This window comes from Pseudophryne corroboree, chromosome 6, assembly GCF_028390025.1.
Source record: "Pseudophryne corroboree isolate aPseCor3 chromosome 6, aPseCor3.hap2, whole genome shotgun sequence".
NCBI classification, from domain to species: Eukaryota; Metazoa; Chordata; class Amphibia; order Anura; family Myobatrachidae; genus Pseudophryne; species Pseudophryne corroboree.
Window position 1 is genome coordinate 464859366 of NC_086449.1, and position 20167 is coordinate 464879532.

At 45.8% G+C, this 20167-nt stretch overlaps 1 protein-coding gene across 1 annotated transcript in view; it reads left to right on the forward strand.

Moving 5' to 3' along the window:
* LOC134932613 (V-type proton ATPase subunit S1-like) overlaps window positions 1-20167 on the forward strand; it is a 163382-nt gene that overhangs the window by 42928 nt on the left and 100287 nt on the right. Inside the window, exons 2-3 of the mRNA XM_063927180.1 lie at window positions 15690-15810; window positions 15903-15971. Coding sequence (XP_063783250.1) covers window positions 15690-15810; window positions 15903-15971 — 190 coding nt within the window. The remainder of the gene's footprint in view (window positions 1-15689; window positions 15811-15902; window positions 15972-20167) is intronic.

Sequence of the window (20167 nt, forward strand, 5' to 3'; positions counted from 1 at the left end):
CCTTCCAGAGACCCAGGCCATGTCAAACTACATTTCGGAAAATCTCAGTAAAGAATTTATTCGGGGCAGGTTTATTTATTGTGAAAAAGAAGGATGGGGTCTGCGGCCATGCATAGACTACCGGGGGTTAAATGAGATCACTGTGAAGAACAGATATCCTCTGCCCCTGATTCCTGAGTTATTCGATCGAGTGAAAAGTGCCACCGTTTTCACTAAGTTGGACCTTCGAGGGGCTTATAACATGATCTGTATTTTTTTTTTCTGGAGACAATTGGAAGACCACCTTTAGCACCCAGGATGGGCATTACGAGTATCTAATGATGCCCTTCGGTCTCTGCAATGCTCCGGCAGTCTTCCAGAACTTCGTGAACTAGATATTCAGAGATCTTCTTTACAGTTGTCTAGTGGTATATTTGGACAATATTCTAATTTTTTCTAAAGATTTGAAGATCCATCGTGAGCAAGTCAAAGAGGTCTTAAGCTGTCTTAGGAAAAATCATCTGTTTTGCAAGTTGGAAAAGTGCACCTTTCTCGGTTACATCATCTCCAGACAGGAGCTACAGATGGATTCAACTAAAGTCCAAGTGATTCGTGATTGGACTCTTCCTACCACTCTAAAAGGGATCCAACGATTTCTTGGCTTTACCAACTTTTACAAGAAATTTATCAAGAACTACTCCACTATCATCCAATTACCATGTTAACCAGGAAAGGAGCCAATCCTTCAATGTGGCCACCCGAGGCTCTGGAAGCCTCCACGTTCTTAAAAGAGGCCTGCATGTCCACTCCAATTCTTCGCCAACCTGATCTCAATCGCCCCTTTCAAGTGGAAGTAGATGCTTCTTCTGTGGGAGTCGGGTCAGTTCTTTCTCAGCTCTTCGAAGATAAGAAAAGTCATCCTTGTGCATATTTTTCTCGAAGATTCTCCCAAGCAGAGCAAAATTATCCTATAGGTGAACAAAAACTGTTGGCCATAAAATTAGTTTTTGAAGAGTGGCAATATTGATTAGAGATAGCTCAACACCCTATCTCTGTTATCACGGATCACAAGAATATTCTGTACCTTCAGACAGCTCGTTGTTTAAACCCACGGCAAGCCAGGTGGGCTCTCTTCTTCTCTCGGTTCTCCTTCAAACTCTCTTACCCCCCAGGAACCTTAAAATCGAAGAGCAGATGCACTTTCTCATTTTTTTCAAATGGATGATTCACTCGACTCCTCTAAGAAACAATTTATTCTGAATCTGGCTTCTCTTGCTTCAACTCATACTGTTCCTCTTCGTTCTCCGGGGAGAACCTTTGTGGCACCAAATCTTCGCAAGAAATTGCTTATGTGAGCTCATACTTCGCCTTTAATGGGTCATGTCGGTGGTCTTAAGAATCTCAAGTTCATTCAGCAATTCTACTGGTGGCATCATCTTAAAACGGATGTCTTTGAATTTGTAGCAGCCTGTTCCAAGTTCGCTCAACATAAAAGTCCACGAACATCTCCCTCGGGTCTTCTTCATCCACTTGCAACACTTAAAAAAAGCCTTGGACTCACATATCTATGGATTTAATAACTGATTTGCCAGCCTCCAGAGGGCACAACACCATTTGGGTCATTGTGGACCGATTTTCGAAGATGGCTCACTTCATACCCCTCACCGTTCTTCCCTCTGCTCCTCAGCTATCCAAATTGTTTTTCTCAGAGATGTTCAGTTTCCATGGTCTCCCACAGGAAATTGTTTCTGATCGGGGTCCTCAATTCATGGCCAAGTTCTGGAAAGCTCTCAGCTCTGTTCTAGGAATCAAGTTGAACTTCTCTTCAGCCTATCATCCATAGACTGACGGACTGAGTGAAAGAGTCAAACAAGATCTGGAAACTTTCTTACGGATGTTCATGTCCCCTGCTCAGGATGGATTACCTCCCATTTGCTGAGTTCGCACACAATAACCTATATCATTCCTCTACCAATTCCACTCCTTTCTTCACTAACTATGGTTTTCATCCACGAGTTCCTTCCATCGAATCTCTCCCAGCTCTCGAGATTCCTGCTGCTGAATCTGCTCTTCGTCAGTTCACTAAGATTTGGGGACAAATTCATAAGGCGCTACTTAAGAATTCCCAGAAATATAAGACCTACACCGATCAGAAATGGAGGGCTGTTCCTAGTCTCAAAGTGGGAGATCGTGTTTGGATATCCACCAAAAACCTTAGACTCAAAGTTCCTACCAAAAAGTTTGCTCCAAGATTAATCGGTCCATATCCTATTGAAAGAGTGTTGAATCCTGTTTCTTACAAGGTGAAACTGCCTCCCTATTTGAAAATTCCCAATGCCTTTACCCTTTCTCTGCTAAAGCCTCTTGTTCTAAATCATTTTCCGGCAGCTTTCCATAAACCTCCCAAGGTTCAAGAAGCTCAAAATGAGGAATTGAGGTTCATAAGATTCTTAACTCCCGATTCTTAAGCACATACACGATTACATAAATTACTCTAGTCTAGTGTAGTGATGAGCGCCTGAAATTTTTCGGGTTTTGTGTTTTGGTTTTGGGTTCGGTTCCACGGCCGTGTTTTGGGTTCGACCGCGTTTTGGCAAAACCTCACCGAATTTTTTTTGTCGGATTCGGGTGTGTTTTGGATTCGGTGTTTTTTTCAAAAAACCCTAAAAAACAGCTTAAATCATAGAATTTGGGGGTTATTTTGATCCCATATTATTATTAACCTCAAAAACCATAATTTCCACTCATTTTCAGTCTATTCTGAATACCTCACACCTCACAATATTATTTTTAGTCCTAAAATTTGCACCGAGGTCGCTGGATGACTAAGCTAAGCGACCCTAGTGGCCGACACAAACACCTGGCCCATCTAGGAGTGGCACTGCAGTGTCACGCAGGATGTCCCTTCCAAAAAACCCTCCCCAAACAGCACATGACGCAAAGAAAAAAAGAGGCGCAATGAGGTAGCTGTGTGAGTAAGATTAGCGACCCTAGTGGCCGACACAAACACCGGGCCCATTTAGGAGTGGCACTGCAGTGTCACGCAGGATGTCCCTTCCAAAAAACCCTCCCCAAACAGCACATGACGCAAAGAAAAAAAGAGGCGCAATGAGGTAGCTGTGTGAGTAAGATTAGCGACCCTAGTGGCCGACACAAACACCGGGCCCATCTAGGAGTGGCACTGCAGTGTCACGCAGGATGGCCCTTCCAAAAAACACTCCCCAAACAGCACATGACGCAAAGAAAAAAAGAGGCGCAATGAGGTAGCTGACTGTGTGAGTAAGATAAGCGACCCTAGTGGCCGACACAAACACCGGGCCCATTTAGGAGTGGCACTGCAGTGTCACGCAGGATGTCCCTTCCAAAAAACCCTCCCCAAACAGCACATGACGCAAAGAAAAAAAGAGGCGCAATGAGGTAGCTGTGTGAGTAAGATTAGCGACCGTAGTGGCCGACACAAACACCGGGCCCATTTAGGAGTGGCACTGCAGTGTCACGCAGGATGTCCCTTCCAAAAAACCCTCCCCAAACAGCACATGACGCAGAGAAAAAAAGAGGCGCAATGAGGTAGCTGTGTGAGTAAGATTAGCGACCCTAGTGGCCGACACAAACACCGGGCCCATCTAGGAGTGGCACTGCAGTGTCACGTAGGATGTCCCTTCCAAAAAACCCTCCCCAAACAGCACATGACGCAAAGAAAAAAAGAGGCGCAATGAGGTAGCTGTGTGAGTAAGATTAGCGACCGTAGTGGCCGACACAAACACCGGGCCCATTTAGGAGTGGCACTGCAGTGTCACGCAGGATGTCCCTTCCAAAAAACCCTCCCCAAACAGCACATGACGCAAAGAAAAAAAGAGGCGCAATAAGGTAGCTGTGTGAGTAAGATTAGCGACCCTAGTGGCCGACACAAACACCGGGCCCATCTAGGAGTGGCACTGCAGTGTCACGCAGGATGTCCCTTCCAAAAAACCCTCCCCAAACAGCACATGACGCAAAGAAAAAAAGAGGCGCAATGAGGTAGCTGTGTGAGTAAGATTAGCGACCGTAGTGGCCGACACAAACACCGGGCCCATTTAGGAGTGGCACTGCAGTGTCACGCAGGATGTCCCTTCCAAAAAACCCTCCCCAAACAGCACATGACGCAAAGAAAAAAAGAGGCGCAATGAGGTAGCTGTGTGAGTAAGATTAGCGACCCTAGTGGCCGACACAAACACCGGGCCCATCTAGGAGTGGCACTGCAGTGTCACGCAGGATGGCCCTTCCAAAAAACCCTCCCCAAACAGCACATGACGCAAAGAAAAAAAGAGGCGCAATGAGGTAGCTGACTGTGTGAGTAAGATAAGCGACCCTAGTGGCCGACACAAACACCGGGCCCATTTAGGAGTGGCACTGCAGTGTCACGCAGGATGTCCCTTTCAAAAAACCCTCCCCAAACAGCACATGACGCAAAGAAAAAAAGAGGCGCAATGAGGTAGCTGTGTGAGTAAGATTAGCGACCGTAGTGGCCGACACAAACACCGGGCCCATTTAGGAGTGGCACTGCAGTGTCACGCAGGATGTCCCTTCCAAAAAACCCTCCCCAAACAGCACATGACGCAGAGAAAAAAAGAGGCGCAATGAGGTAGCTGTGTGAGTAAGATTAGCGACCCTAGTGGCCGACACAAACACCGGGCCCATCTAGGAGTGGCACTGCAGTGTCACGTAGGATGTCCCTTCCAAAAAACCCTCCCCAAACAGCACATGACGCAAAGAAAAAAAGAGGCGCAATGAGGTAGCTGTGTGAGTAAGATTAGCGACCGTAGTGGCCGACACAAACACCGGGCCCATTTAGGAGTGGCACTGCAGTGTCACGCAGGATGTCCCTTCCAAAAAACCCTCCCCAAACAGCACATGACGCAAAGAAAAAAAGAGGCGCAATAAGGTAGCTGTGTGAGTAAGATTAGCGACCCTAGTGGCCGACACAAACACCGGGCCCATCTAGGAGTGGCACTGCAGTGTCACGCAGGATGTCCCTTCCAAAAAACCCTCCCCAAACAGCACATGACGCAAAGAAAAAAAGAGGCGCAATGAGGTAGCTGTGTGAGTAAGATTAGCGACCGTAGTGGCCGACACAAACACCGGGCCCATTTAGGAGTGGCACTGCAGTGTCACGCAGGATGTCCCTTCCAAAAAACCCTCCCCAAACAGCACATGACGCAAAGAAAAAAAGAGGCGCAATGAGGTAGCTGTGTGAGTAAGATTAGCGACCCTAGTGGCCGACACAAACACCGGGCCCATCTAGGAGTGGCACTGCAGTGTCACGCAGGATGGCCCTTCCAAAAAACCCTCCCCAAACAGCACATGACGCAAAGAAAAAAAGAGGCGCAATGAGGTAGCTGACTGTGTGAGTAAGATAAGCGACCCTAGTGGCCGACACAAACACCGGGCCCATTTAGGAGTGGCACTGCAGTGTCACGCAGGATGTCCCTTTCAAAAAACCCTCCCCAAACAGCACATGACGCAAAGAAAAAAAGAGGCGCAATGAGGTAGCTGTGTGAGTAAGATTAGCGACCGTAGTGGCCGACACAAACACCGGGCCCATTTAGGAGTGGCACTGCAGTGTCACGCAGGATGTCCCTTCCAAAAAACCCTCCCCAAACAGCACATGACGCAAAGAAAAAAAGAGGCGCAATGAGGTAGCTGTGTGAGTAAGATTAGCGACCCTAGTGGCCGACACAAACACCGGGCCCATCTAGGAGTGGCACTGCAGTGTCACGCAGGATGGCCCTTCCAAAAAACCCTCCCCAAACAGCACATGACGCAAAGAAAAAAAGAGGCGCAATGAGGTAGCTGACTGTGTGAGTAAGATAAGCGACCCTAGTGGCCGACACAAACACCGGGCCCATTTAGGAGTGGCACTGCAGTGTCACGCAGGATGTCCCTTTCAAAAAACCCTCCCAAAACAGCACATGACGCAAAGAAAAATAAAAGAAAAAAGAGGTGCAAGATGGAATTGTCCTTGGGCCCTCCCACCCACCCTTATGTTGTATAAACAAAACAGGACATGCACACTTTAACCAACCCATCATTTCAGTGACAGGGTCTGCCACACGACTGTGACTGATATGACGGGTTGGTTTGGACCCCCCCCAAAAAAGAAGCAATTAATCTCTCCTTGCACAAACTGGCTCTACAGAGGCAAGATGTCCACCTCATCATCATCCTCCGATATATCACCGTGTACATCCCCCTCCTCACAGATTATCAATTCGTCCCCACTGGAATCCACCATCTCAGCTCCCTGTGTACTTTGTGGAGGCAATTGCTGCTGGTCAATGTCTCCGCGGAGGAATTGATTATAATTCATTTTAATGAACATCATCTTCTCCACATTTTCTGGATGTAACCTCGTACGCCGATTGCTGACAAGGTGAGCGGCGGCACTAAACACTCTTTCGGAGTACACACTTGTGGGAGGGCAACTTAGGTAGAATAAAGCCAGTTTGTGCAAGGGCCTCCAAATTGCCTCTTTTTCCTGCCAGTATAAGTATGGACTGTGTGACGTGCCTACTTGGATGCGGTCACTCATATAATCCTCCACCATTCTTTCAATGGTGAGAGAATCATATGCAGTGACAGTAGACGACATGTCCGTAATCGTTGTCAGGTCCTTCAGTCCGGACCAGATGTCAGCATCAGCAGTCGCTCCAGACTGCCCTGCATCACCGCCAGCGGGTGGGCTCGGAATTCTGAGCCTTTTCCTCGCACCCCCAGTTGCGGGAGAATGTGAAGGAGGAGATGTTGACAGGTCGCGTTCCGCTTGACTTGACAATTTTCTCACCAGCAGGTCTTTCAACCCCAGCAGACTTGTGTCTGCCGGAAAGAGAGATCCAAGGTAGGCTTTAAATCTAGGATCGAGCATGGTGGCCAAAATGTAGTGCTCTGATTTCAACAGATTGACCACCCGTGAATCCTTGTTAAGCGAATTAAGGGCTCCATCCACAAGTCCCACATGCCTAGCGGAATCGCTCCGTGTTAGCTCCTCCTTCAATGTCTCCAGCTTCTTCTGCAAAAGCCTGATGAGGGGAATGACCTGACTCAGGCTGGCAGTGTCTGAACTGACTTCACGTGTGGCAAGTTCAAAGGGCAGCAGAACCTTGCACAACGTTGAAATCATTCTCCACTGCGCTTGAGACAGGTGCATTCCACCTCCTATATCGTGCTCAATTGTATAGGCTTGAATGGCCTTTTGCTGCTCCTCCAACCTCTGAAGCATATAGAGGGTTGAATTCCACCTCGTTACCACTTCTTGCTTCAGATGATGGCAGGGCAGGTTCAGTAGTTTTTGGTGGTGCTCCAGTCTTCTGTACGTGGTGCCTGTACGCCGAAAGTGTCCCGCAATTCTTCTGGCCACCGACAGCATCTCTTGCACGCCCCTGTCGTTTTTTAAATAATTCTGCACCACCAAATTCAAGGTATGTGCAAAACATGGGACGTGCTGGAATTTGCCCATATTTAATGCACATACAATATTGCTGGCGTTGTCCGATGCCACAAATCCACAGGAGAGTCCAATTGGGGTAAGCCATTCCGCGATGATCTTCCTCAGTTGCCGTAAGAGGTTTTCAGCTGTGTGCGTATTCTGGAAAGCGGTGATACAAAGCGTAGCCTGCCTAGGAAAGAGTTGGCGTTTGCGAGATGCTGCTACTGGTGCCGCCGCTGCTGTTCTTGCGGCGGGAGTCCATACATCTACCCAGTGGGCTGTCACAGTCATATAGTCCTGACCCTGCCCTGCTCCACTTGTCCACATGTCCGTGGTTAAGTGGACATTGGGTACAGCTGCATTTTTTAGGACACTGGTGACTCTTTTTCTGAGGTCTGTGTACATTTTCGGTATCGCCTGCCTAGAGAAATGGAACCTAGATGGTATTTGGTACCGGGGACACAGTACCTCCAACAAGTCTCTAGTTGGCTCTGCAGTAATGATGGATACCGGAACCACGTTTCTCACCACCCAGGATGCCAAGGCCTCAGTTATCCGCTTTGCAGTAGGATGACTGCTGTGATATTTCATCTTCCTCGCAAAGGACTGTTGGACAGTCAATTGCTTGGTGGAAGTAGTAAAAGTGGTCTTACGACTTCCCCTCTGGGATGACCATCGACTCCCAGCAGCAACAACAGCAGCGCCAGCAGCAGTAGGCGTTACACGCAAGGATGCATCGGAGGAATCCCAGGCAGGAGAGGAATCATCAGAATTGCCAGTGACATGGCCTGCAGGACTATTGGCATTCCTGGGGAAGGAGGAAATTGACACTGAGGGAGTTGGTGGGGTGGTTTGCGTGAGCTTGGTTACAAGAGGAAGGGATTTACTGGTCAGTGGACTGCTTCCGCTGTCACCCAAAGTTTTTGAACTTGTCACTGACTTATTATGAATGCGCTGCAGGTGACGTATAAGGGAGGATGTTCCGAGGTGGTTAACGTCCTTACCCCTACTTATTACAGCTTGACAAAGGGAACACACGGCTTGACACCTGTTGTCCGCATTTCTGTTGAAATACCTCCACACCGAAGAGCTGATTTTTTTGGTATTTTCACCAGGCATGTCAACGGCCATATTCCTCCCACGGACAACAGGTGTCTCCCCGGGTGCCTGACTTAAACAAACCACCTCACCATCAGAATCCTCCTGGTCAATTTCCTCCCCAGCGCCAGCAACACCCATATCCTCCTCATCCTGGTGTACTTCAACACTGACATCTTCAATCTGACTATCAGGAACTGGACTGCGGGTGCTCCTTCCAGCACTTGCAGGGGGCGTGCAAATGGTGGAAGGCGCATGCTCTTCACGTCCAGTGTTGGGAAGGTCAGGCATCGCAACCGACACAATTGGACTCTCCTTGTGGATTTGGGATTTCGAAGAACGCACAGTTCTTTGCGGTGCTACTGCTTTTGCCAGCTTGAGTCTTTTCATTTTTCTAGCGAGAGGCTGAGTGCCTCCATCCTCATGTGAAGCTGAACCACTAGCCATGAACATAGGCCAGGGCCTCAGCCGTTCCTTGCCACTCCGTGTGGTAAATGGCATATTGGCAAGTTTACGCTTCTCCTCCGACAATTTTATTTTAGGTTTTGGAGTCCTTTTTTTACTGATATTTGGTGTTTTGGATTTGACATGCTCTGTACTATGACATTGGGCATCGGCCTTGGCAGACGACGTTGCTGGCATTTCATCGTCTCGGCCATGACTAGTGGCAGCAGCTTCAGCACGAGGTGGAAGTGGATCTTGATCTTTCCCTAATTTTGGAACCTCAACATTTTTGTTCTCCATATTTTAATAGGCACAACTAAAAGGCACCTCAGGTAAACAATGGAGATGGATGGATACTAGTATACAATTATGGACGGACTGCCGAGTGCCGACACAGAGGTAGCTACAGCCGTGGACTACCGTACTGTACTGTGTCTGCTGCTAATATAGACTGGTTGATAAAGAGATGTAGTAGTATGTATGTATAAAGAAGAAAGAAAAAAAAAACCACGGGTAGGTGGTATACAATTATGGACGGACTGCCGAGTGCCGACACAGAGGTAGCTACAGCCGTGAACTACCGTACTGTACTGTGTCTGCTGCTAATATAGACTGGTTGATAAAGAGATGTAGTAGTATGTATGTATAAAGAAGAAAGAAAAAAAAACCACGGGTAGGTGGTATACAATTATGGACGGACTGCCGAGTGCCGACACAGAGGTAGCTACAGCCGTGGACTACCGTACTGTACTGTGTCTGCTGCTAATATAGACTGGTTGATAAAGAGATGTAGTAGTATGTATGTATAAAGAAGAAAGAAAAAAAAAACACGGGTAGGTGGTATACAATTATGGACGGACTGCCGAGTGCCGACACAGAGGTAGCTACAGCCGTGGACTACCGTACTGTACTGTGTCTGCTGCTAATATAGACTGGTTGATAAAGAGATGTAGTAGTATGTATGTATAAAGAAGAAAGAAAAAAAAACCACGGGTAGGTGGTATACAATTATGGACGGACTGCTGAGTGCCGACACAGAGGTAGCTACAGCCGTGGACTACCGTACTGTACTGTGTCTGCTGCTAATATAGACTGGTTGATAAAGAGATGTAGTAGTATGTATGTATAAAGAAGAAAGAAAAAAAAACCACGGGTAGGTGGTATACAATTTTGGACGGACTGCCGAGTGCCGACACAGAGGTAGCTACAACCGTGAACTACCGTACTGTACTGTGTCTGCTGCTAATATAGACTGGTTGATAAAGAGATGTAGTAGTATGTATGTATAAAGAAGAAAGAAAAAAAAACCACGGGTAGGTGGTATACAATTATGGACGGACTGCCGAGTGCCGACACAGAGGTAGCTACAGCCGTGAACTACCGTACTGTACTGTGTCTGCTGCTAATATAGACTGGTTGATAAAGAGATGTAGTAGTATGTATGTATAAAGAAGAAAGAAAAAAAAACCACGGGTAGGTGGTATACAATTATGGACGGACTGCCGAGTGCCGACACAGAGGTAGCTACAGCCGTGGACTACCGTACTGTACTGTGTCTGCTGCTAATATAGACTGGTTGATAAAGAGATGTAGTAGTATGTATGTATAAAGTAGAAAGAAAAAAAAACCACGGGTAGGTGGTATACAATTATGGACGGACTGCCGAGTGCCGACACAGAGGTAGCTACAGCCGTGAACTACCGTACTGTACTGTGTCTGCTGCTAATATAGACTGGTTGATAAAGAGATGTAGTAGTATGTATGTATAAAGAAGAAAGAAAAAAAAACCACGGGTAGGTGGTATACAATTATGGACGGACTGCCGAGTGCCGACACAGAGGTAGCTACAGCCGTGAACTACCGTACTGTACTGTGTCTGCTGCTAATATAGACTGGTTGATAAAGAGATGTAGTAGTATGTATGTATAAAGAAGAAAGAAAAAAAACCTCGGGTAGGTGGTATACAATTATGGACGGACTGCCGAGTGCCGACACAGAGGTAGCTACAGCCGTGAACTACCGTACTGTACTGTGTCTGCTGCTAATATAGACTGGTTGATAAAGAGATGTAGTAGTATGTATGTATAAAGAAGAAAGAAAAAAAACCTCGGGTAGGTGGTATACAATTATGGACGGACTGCCGAGTGCCGACACAGAGGTAGCTACAGCCGTGAACTACCGTACTGTACTGTGTCTGCTGCTAATATAGACTGGTTGATAAAGAGATGTAGTAGTATGTATGTATAAAGAAGAAAGAAAAAAAAACCACGGGTAGGTGGTATACAATTATGGATGGACTGCCGAGTGCCGACACAGAGGTAGCTACAGCCGTGGACTACCGTACTGTACTGTGTCTGCTGCTAATATAGACTGGTTGATAAAGAGATGTAGTAGTATGTATGTATAAAGAAGAAAGAAAAAAAAAACACGGGTAGGTGGTATACAATTATGGACGGACTGCCGAGTGCCGACACAGAGGTAGCTACAGCCGTGGACTACCGTACTGTACTGTGTCTGCTGCTAATATAGACTGGTTGATAAAGAGATGTAGTAGTATGTATGTATAAAGAAGAAAGAAAAAAAAACCACGGGTAGGTGGTATACAATTATGGACGGACTGCCGAGTGCCGACACAGAGGTAGCTACAGCCGTGGACTACCGTACTGTACTGTGTCTGCTGCTAATATAGACTGGTTGATAAAGAGATGTAGTAGTATGTATGTATAAAGAAGAAAGAAAAAAAAACCACGGGTAGGTGGTATACAATTTTGGACGGACTGCCGAGTGCCGACACAGAGGTAGCTACAACCGTGAACTACCGTACTGTACTGTGTCTGCTGCTAATATAGACTGGTTGATAAAGAGATGTAGTAGTATGTATGTATAAAGAAGAAAGAAAAAAAAACCACGGGTAGGTGGTATACAATTATGGACGGACTGCCGAGTGCCGACACAGAGGTAGCTACAGCCGTGAACTACCGTACTGTACTGTGTCTGCTGCTAATATAGACTGGTTGATAAAGAGATGTAGTAGTATGTATGTATAAAGAAGAAAGAAAAAAAAACCACGGGTAGGTGGTATACAATTATGGACGGACTGCCGAGTGCCGACACAGAGGTAGCTACAGCCGTGGACTACCGTACTGTACTGTGTCTGCTGCTAATATAGACTGGTTGATAAAGAGATGTAGTAGTATGTATGTATAAAGTAGAAAGAAAAAAAAACCACGGGTAGGTGGTATACAATTATGGACGGACTGCCGAGTGCCGACACAGAGGTAGCTACAGCCGTGAACTACCGTACTGTACTGTGTCTGCTGCTAATATAGACTGGTTGATAAAGAGATGTAGTAGTATGTATGTATAAAGAAGAAAGAAAAAAAAACCACGGGTAGGTGGTATACAATTATGGACGGACTGCCGAGTGCCGACACAGAGGTAGCTACAGCCGTGAACTACCGTACTGTACTGTGTCTGCTGCTAATATAGACTGGTTGATAAAGAGATGTAGTAGTATGTATGTATAAAGAAGAAAGAAAAAAAACCTCGGGTAGGTGGTATACAATTATGGACGGACTGCCGAGTGCCGACACAGAGGTAGCTACAGCCGTGAACTACCGTACTGTACTGTGTCTGCTGCTAATATAGACTGGTTGATAAAGAGATGTAGTAGTATGTATGTATAAAGAAGAAAGAAAAAAAACCTCGGGTAGGTGGTATACAATTATGGACGGACTGCCGAGTGCCGACACAGAGGTAGCTACAGCCGTGAACTACCGTACTGTACTGTGTCTGCTGCTAATATAGACTGGTTGATAAAGAGATGTAGTAGTATGTATGTATAAAGAAGAAAGAAAAAAAAACCACGGGTAGGTGGTATACAATTATGGATGGACTGCCGAGTGCCGACACAGAGGTAGCTACAGCCGTGGACTACCGTACTGTACTGTGTCTGCTGCTAATATAGACTGGTTGATAAAGAGATGTAGTAGTATGTATGTATAAAGAAGAAAGAAAAAAAAACCTCGGGTAGGTGGTATACAATTATGGACGGACTGCCGAGTGCCGACACAGAGGTAGCTACAGCCGTGAACTACCGTACTGTACTGTGTCTGCTGCTAATATAGACTGGTTGATAAAGAGATGTAGTAGTATGTATGTATAAAGAAGAAAGAAAAAAAAACCTCGGGTAGGTGGTATACAATTATGGACGGACTGCCGAGTGCCGACACAGAGGTAGCTACAGCCGTGGACTACCGTACTGTACTGTGTCTGCTGCTAATATAGACTGGTTGATAAAGAGATGTAGTAGTATGTATGTATAAAGAAGAAAGAAAAAAAAACCACGGGTAGGTGGTATACAATTATGGATGGACTGCCGAGTGCCGACACAGAGGTAGCTACAGCCGTGAACTACCGTACTGTGTCTGCTGCGACTGGATGATAAATAATGATATAAAAAATATATATATATCACTACTGCAGCCGGACAGGTATATATTATATAATGACGGACCTGCTGGACACTGTCTGTCAGCAGAATGAGTTTTTTATAGAATAAAAAATAAAACACCACACAAGTGAAGTCACACGACGAGTGTTTAACTTTTTCAGGCAATCACAATATAGTATACTACTAACTATACTGGTGGTCAGTGTGGTCAGGTCACTGGTCAGTCACACTGGCAGTGGCACTCCTGCAGCAAAAGTGTGCACTGTTTAATTTTAATATAATATGTACTCCTGGCTCCTGCTATAACCTATAACTATTAACTGGCACTGCAGTGCTCCCCAGTCTCCCCCACAATTATAAGCTGTGTGAGCTGAGCACAGTCAGATATATATACATAGATGATGCAGCACACTGGGCTGAGCAGTGCACACAGATATGGTATGTGACTGAGTCACTGTGTGTATCGTTTTTTTCAGGCAGAGAACGGATATATTAAATAAAACTGCACTGTCTGGTGGTCACTGTGGTCAGTCACTAGTAAACTCTGCACTCTCTACACTTCTACAGTACTCCTAAGCTCCAGTAAATCAGGTCAATCTCTCTCTCTCTCTCTTCTAATCTAAATGGAGAGGACGCCAGCCACGTCCTCTCCCTATCAATCTCAATGCACGTGTGAAAATGGCGGCGACGCGCGGCTCCTTATATAGAATCCGAGTCTCGCGAGAATCCGACAGCGTCATGATGACGTTCGGGCGCGCTCGGGTTAACCGAGCAAGGCGGGAGGATCCGAGTCTGCTCGGACCCGTGAAAAAAACCATGAAGTTCGGGCGGGTTCGGATTCAGAGAAACCGAACCCGCTCATCTCTAGTCTAGTGGGCATCAGATATCTTGTAGACTGCAAGCCAGACTGTCCCAGCAGTAATATACACATTGTTTGGCACAATGAGAGATCATGTAGTGTTGTCAGACTAACAGCAAACTCCGTAAGAGTGTCTCCAATATACCTTAGGCTTCCATACCCCAGTAGCTAAAAAATAAAAAATAATTTTCTTAAGGTACAATGGCTTGCTAAATAGGCTCTTTTAAGTCTTGTGAAAGCTTTTAAACGGGTAAGAAGATGGATCTATTGTTCCAATACTGGTACAGTATATCCATGTGTATTTGCACCTGTGGTCATGAGCATTAGGATGCTGCTTAATCTGTTTACTTACATTCACTGCATGTGAAAGTACTGTAAGGTGATCAGTGGATGGGCCCCCATTGACACCCACTGCCGCTAAATTATCAAAATGAATAAACAGAAGCGCAAACGTTATGGGGTGAGTTCTTTGCTGGATACATATGTATACAAACTGTAAAAAGCTGCAGGTAACAGTGTATATGTCTGCCCCTACATGCTTGGACACATCTCAATATGCATTCAGCTCTGCACCAGAATAATATATGCCAGTTTTAGGTTAGGCATGCATATGCCCAGAAACTCTCAACCCAATCACAAGAACAGTTTTTTTAACATTTGTTTTGAAATAAAAAATAGCTTTTAATATTAGATTTCATATGCATAAAAATAAATTATTTACAATACAGCAGGTACAATGTCCTTTCTGAATAAATGAAAGTATCAAAAATGTCACCCTAAAATACACCCACAAAATCATATACTATAGGCACAATCTATCAGTTTTAGAGTTAAAACTGCAATCAGACAATCATCATCATTTGTACCAGCCCTCTGACACCCACAAAAGATACAACTACTGGCTCACCCTGCATCTCTGTGTGGGTCTGTTTCAGTTTGCAAAAACACCCTTGCTATACTCGCTGTGTTTGCTTGCCCCTTTTGTGGCCTAGTGACTGTATAAACCATACTTGCCTACTTTTGATAAAGGCATCTCAGGGAGATTGTGAAAACAAAAGTGGACGTACACTGCCTGAGAGGTGTGTTATATAATTGACTTAGATCCAAATCTAAATGAGACCCAAAACAGTTTTTGATGAAAGATCATTTACAATGCTTGTTCATGTGTTGTGTTTTACAAGTGGTTCAATATAAGTGGCCACGAGAAACCTTATTTGAAAATGCATGTAGCCATTGGGATCACTGTGCCTTTTAACCTATACAGGAAAAATGGCACTGATAATCCCATTTGAATGTACATATCTCAGATTTTCTTTTTTTCCATAGAAAATAACAACTCTTTAGGGTGTCATATGCTGTACGTTTAACAGCAGTAGTTTCTCTTCTTGTTCCAGCTCTGTGTGGGCTTCTGCGCCAGTGGTCAGTGATGGACACATTGCTTCAAGCCATGAATTGCACAGGTTACTACAAGGAGGAGATGTACCAAGGACACTTGTTATGTTTCTCCAAGACACAGTATGTAGTTTACTGGCAGTAGCCTCCAATGTATATGGACATATGTGTATTGTATAATTAGTCTCTCAGCCTGCTTTGTTTTCTCTTTTCAGCTGAGTATCGATGACTTCACATATTATAGTACAGTGTATGAAAGTGAGAATCCACTACAAAATGTGCAGGCAAGTCTGTATAGTGTACATAATATTTTGTGTGGGAGATTGTATATATACCTCTTGGCTATCCCTCTTTTGGTCCCAGATACTCATGCTTTTGTTCTTTGTTTTTTTACTCCAAATATACCAATATACCTGGGCTACCAGACATGTGTCTAAAATTAAATGTCAGCTCGTCTAGCTGCTGTCCGTGTTGCCTAGGAAAATAACCTACACAATGGTGAAAAATACATTGCAATCGGTTCAGTGGAGTTTATCTCCATCAGACAAACAGACTAAAAAATGTATGGATAGATGTAGGGAAATAAGACAAAAGGAATAGACTGAGGCAGCAATGGAGGTGTTTTAGGGCTAAATGTGTGTAATATAACAGGGACGGCTTATGTTTGGGGGATGTTGCATGCAGAACGTTGTAGGAAAAAGTATAGCTAAAGCAATGAAGAAGCAAGAGTATCATCTACATGGGCATTGTTGCAGGGAACAGGATGCTGGGACATGTGAACTGTGCATCATGAGAAACGTTCTATACAGCCCTAATTCTGTCACACCTCTCCCTTTAGTGGGCTTTCCCTACTTTGGGGGTGGTGATTAAGTGGTGGATGCATAGAAACCTTTGGCAGCGCATGCCTCCCGAGAGTTATCGCCGGGGGATGCAGTCAGCTAGCGGGCATGTTGGTGTCAGTGACTGCTGTGCCTGCCATAGGCAAGTGCATTGTCCGATGGCCCGGCTAATGGTGCATCAGTGTATTTGTGTTATGATTCCAGCACTCTGGTCTGAGGAGATCTTTTTGCGAGGACCGGAGCACTGGAACGAAATGCTGGGGAAGGGAGCGGGAATGGAAAATAGCCCCTTGCGCCCTAACTCCGTTGTCTCACCCGTGCTGTCGGAAATCCCCTGCGAGACTATGGTTGCTTGAGCCCATGGCAGCTGCATTTGAAGGGCGGATTATGTCTGCCCAACTCCGATGCCCCCCCAGGTCTTAATGAGAGACAAAGGGAAATCTGAGACAGGGTGATAACAAGGGGCCCTCTGACTAAACAACCAGGCCAGGGGCTACAAGCTAAATTAAAACTAGAATATGTGCGGAAACACCGCCAGGGAAAAGGACAACCAAAATATCCACTTGTCCACTTCTCCTACCCCGCACCGCCGAGTTCCAGAGAGGACTTGTGGAAGCGGAACCCTCCGCAAATGCTCCAAAAACAGAATATATAAAGATAAAGCGGCTGAGCCGCAACACACGGCAGAGCCGCAACTCACGGAACACCACTCGATATACAAAGGTGATCAGTCAGGACAACTGGGGACCAAACGACTTCCTGGGATGAGATGACAACTCCCGAATACAGGACTTCTGAGGACAGGAATGACCGGATACAGCAGGACTGGAACAGACTCTCAGCAAACCAAAGCAGCATGCAGGAAGCTATTACCGGCGTCTGTGAGAAGTACTGGGAAGGTATTTAACAGGGAGTCCTCCAATCAGCTGCTTAGAGCCTGATTGGGAATAAATGCCGTGCAGCTGCCTTGCTGCACGGCCAGAGGACAAGTGTGTGTGCTTGTTAATTAGGCCCTGCCACGGGGAATGTGGTCCGCCCGTGGCGTCCCCGTTGCTAGGGTCCGTGCGGCTCAGCGCGCCCGGCTTCTAGCGTTGCTAGGGAGCCGGCGGCTGAACGAGCACGGCATCCCTAGTTGCTAGGTGCCGGGCAGCGCGGACATGCGGACCCCGGCGCCTAACAGTACCCCCCCCTTGAGGAGGGGTCAAGGAACCCCTAAAGCCAGGCTTCTGAGGAAATTCCTGAAAAAATGCCCTCTTGAGCCTAGGGGCATGAAGATCCTTATCTAGGACCCAAGACCTTTCCTCCGGACCATAGCCTTTCCAGTGAACTAAAAAATAAAGCCGACCCCGGGACAATTTGGAATCAAGAACTTTCTCTACCAAGAACTCCTGTTGTCCCTGTACATCCACTGGAGATCTACCCTGAGAGATCCTCCGAGGAAATCTACTGGAAGAAACGTATTGTTTCAACAGGGAACAATGAAACGTATTTCCAATCTTGAGAGATTTTGGTAAACGTAGCCGAAAGGCAACTGGGTTGACTCTTTTAATAATAAGAAATGGTCCAATAAATTTGGGTCCCAGTCTAGCCGAGGATTGTCGAAGCCTGATGTTGCGAGTTGACAACCACACCTTGTCTCCCACCTTAAAAGTGCAAGGACGTCGGAGCCTGTCAGAAAATTTCTTTTCTCGAAAGGCCGCTTTTCTGAGAGCAAGGTGCACTTTTTTCCAAATTGCTCTGAGATGGGAGGTCAATGCCAGCGAGGAGACTGGAGAATGATGAAAAAAAGAATTAGCTCTGGGGTGAAAACCAAAAACTGAAAAGAATGGAGACTCTTTAGTGGAGGAATGACAGGAATTATTGTAAGCAAATTCAGCCAAAGGAAGAAACTCGGACCAATCATTCTGGAGTTTGGCTGAATACAAGCGCAGATATTGTTTTAATGACTGGTTAACTCGTTCGGTTTGCCCATTGGATTGTGGGTGATAACCGGATGTTAATGACAGTTTCATCTTTAATGAAGCACAAAAACATCTCCAGAATTGTGCGATGAATTGTGTACCCCGATCAGAAACAATATCAGTGGGTAACCCATGAAGCCTAAACACATGGCGGAGGAACAAAACTGCCAACCCTTGAGCAGAAGGCAATCGGGGAAGAGCAATAAAATGAGCCATTTTACTAAAACGGTCCACTACCACCCATATGACTCGGAATCCGGCTGAAAGGAGAAGGTCAACCACAAAATCCATGAAAATATGAGACCATGGCCTGAGAGGGACACTTAAGGGCATAAGTTGCCCGATAGGCAAGGAACTGGGAACCTTATGCTGTGCACAAACCTGACATGAAAAAACAAATTCCCTAACGTCTTTAGACATACTAGGCCACCATACTGAGCGAGAGACTAACTCCAATGTCTTAGTGATTCCCGGATGCCCTGAAACCTTGTTGTCATGGAATTCAGTTAAAACAGTAGCTCTCAAAAATTCAGGAACGTAAAGACGACCAGCAGGAGTAAATCTAGGAGCTTGGTGTTGAAGCTGGTTTAACTGGGTAAATAAATCCTGTGTGAGGCCTGCCCGGATGACCGAAGATGGAAGTATTGGGGTAACAACAGGATTGTTATTGTGAACCGGAAGAAAACTACGTGACAGGGCATCAGCTTTAGTATTCTTGGAACCAGGCCTGAAAGTGATAAAAAATTTGAAACGAGTAAAAAATAATGCCCAACGTGCCTGCCGGGCATTAAGCCGTTTAGCTGATTCAATGTATTGCAGGTTCTTATGGTCAGTCAATACCGAAATAGTATGCTTTGCTCCTTCCAGCCAATGCCTCCACTCCTCAAAAGCCCACTTTACCGCCAGTAACTCCCGATTACCAACGTCATAATTGGATTCAGCGGAGGAGAACTTCCTGGACATAAAGGCACAAGGCTGTAAGTCCAAAGACACCGGATCCTTTTGAGAAAGGACAGCCCCCACTCCAACCTCTGAGGCATCAACCTCCACAACAAAGGGCAATTCCGGATTAGGATGTCTGAGGACTGGAGCTGAGACAAAGGCTTGTTTCAGAGCCCGGAAGGACAACTCAGCTTCATGCGACCAGTTGGTAGGATCCGCTCCTTTCTTTGTCAGAGCCACAATGGGAGCAACCAGGTCAGAAAAAGAATGAATGAACCTCCTATAATAATTCACAAACCCTAAAAAGCACTGAATTACTTTTAAATTGGTGGGTTGCGCCCAATTAAGGATGGCCTGAAGCTTCTTAGGTTCCATGGAAAATCCCTGAGGGGAAATTATGTACCCTAAAAAAGATACTTTCGTGACGTAAAATTCACACTTCTCCAGTTTGGCATATAAATGATTCTCACGTAACTTTTGAAGAACCAGACGTACCTGGGTGATATGTTGTTCCATCGATTCAGAAAAAATCAAGATGTCGTCTAAATAAACGACCACGAATTTCCCTAGGAAGTCACGGAGCACATCGTTAATGAGGTCTTGAAAAACTGCTGGAGCATTAGACAGGCCGAACGGCATCACCAGGTATTCGTAGTGACCCGACTGAGTACTGAAAGCCGTCTTCCACTCATCTCCAGATTTAATTCGGATGAGGTTGTAAGCTCCTCTCAGGTCAAT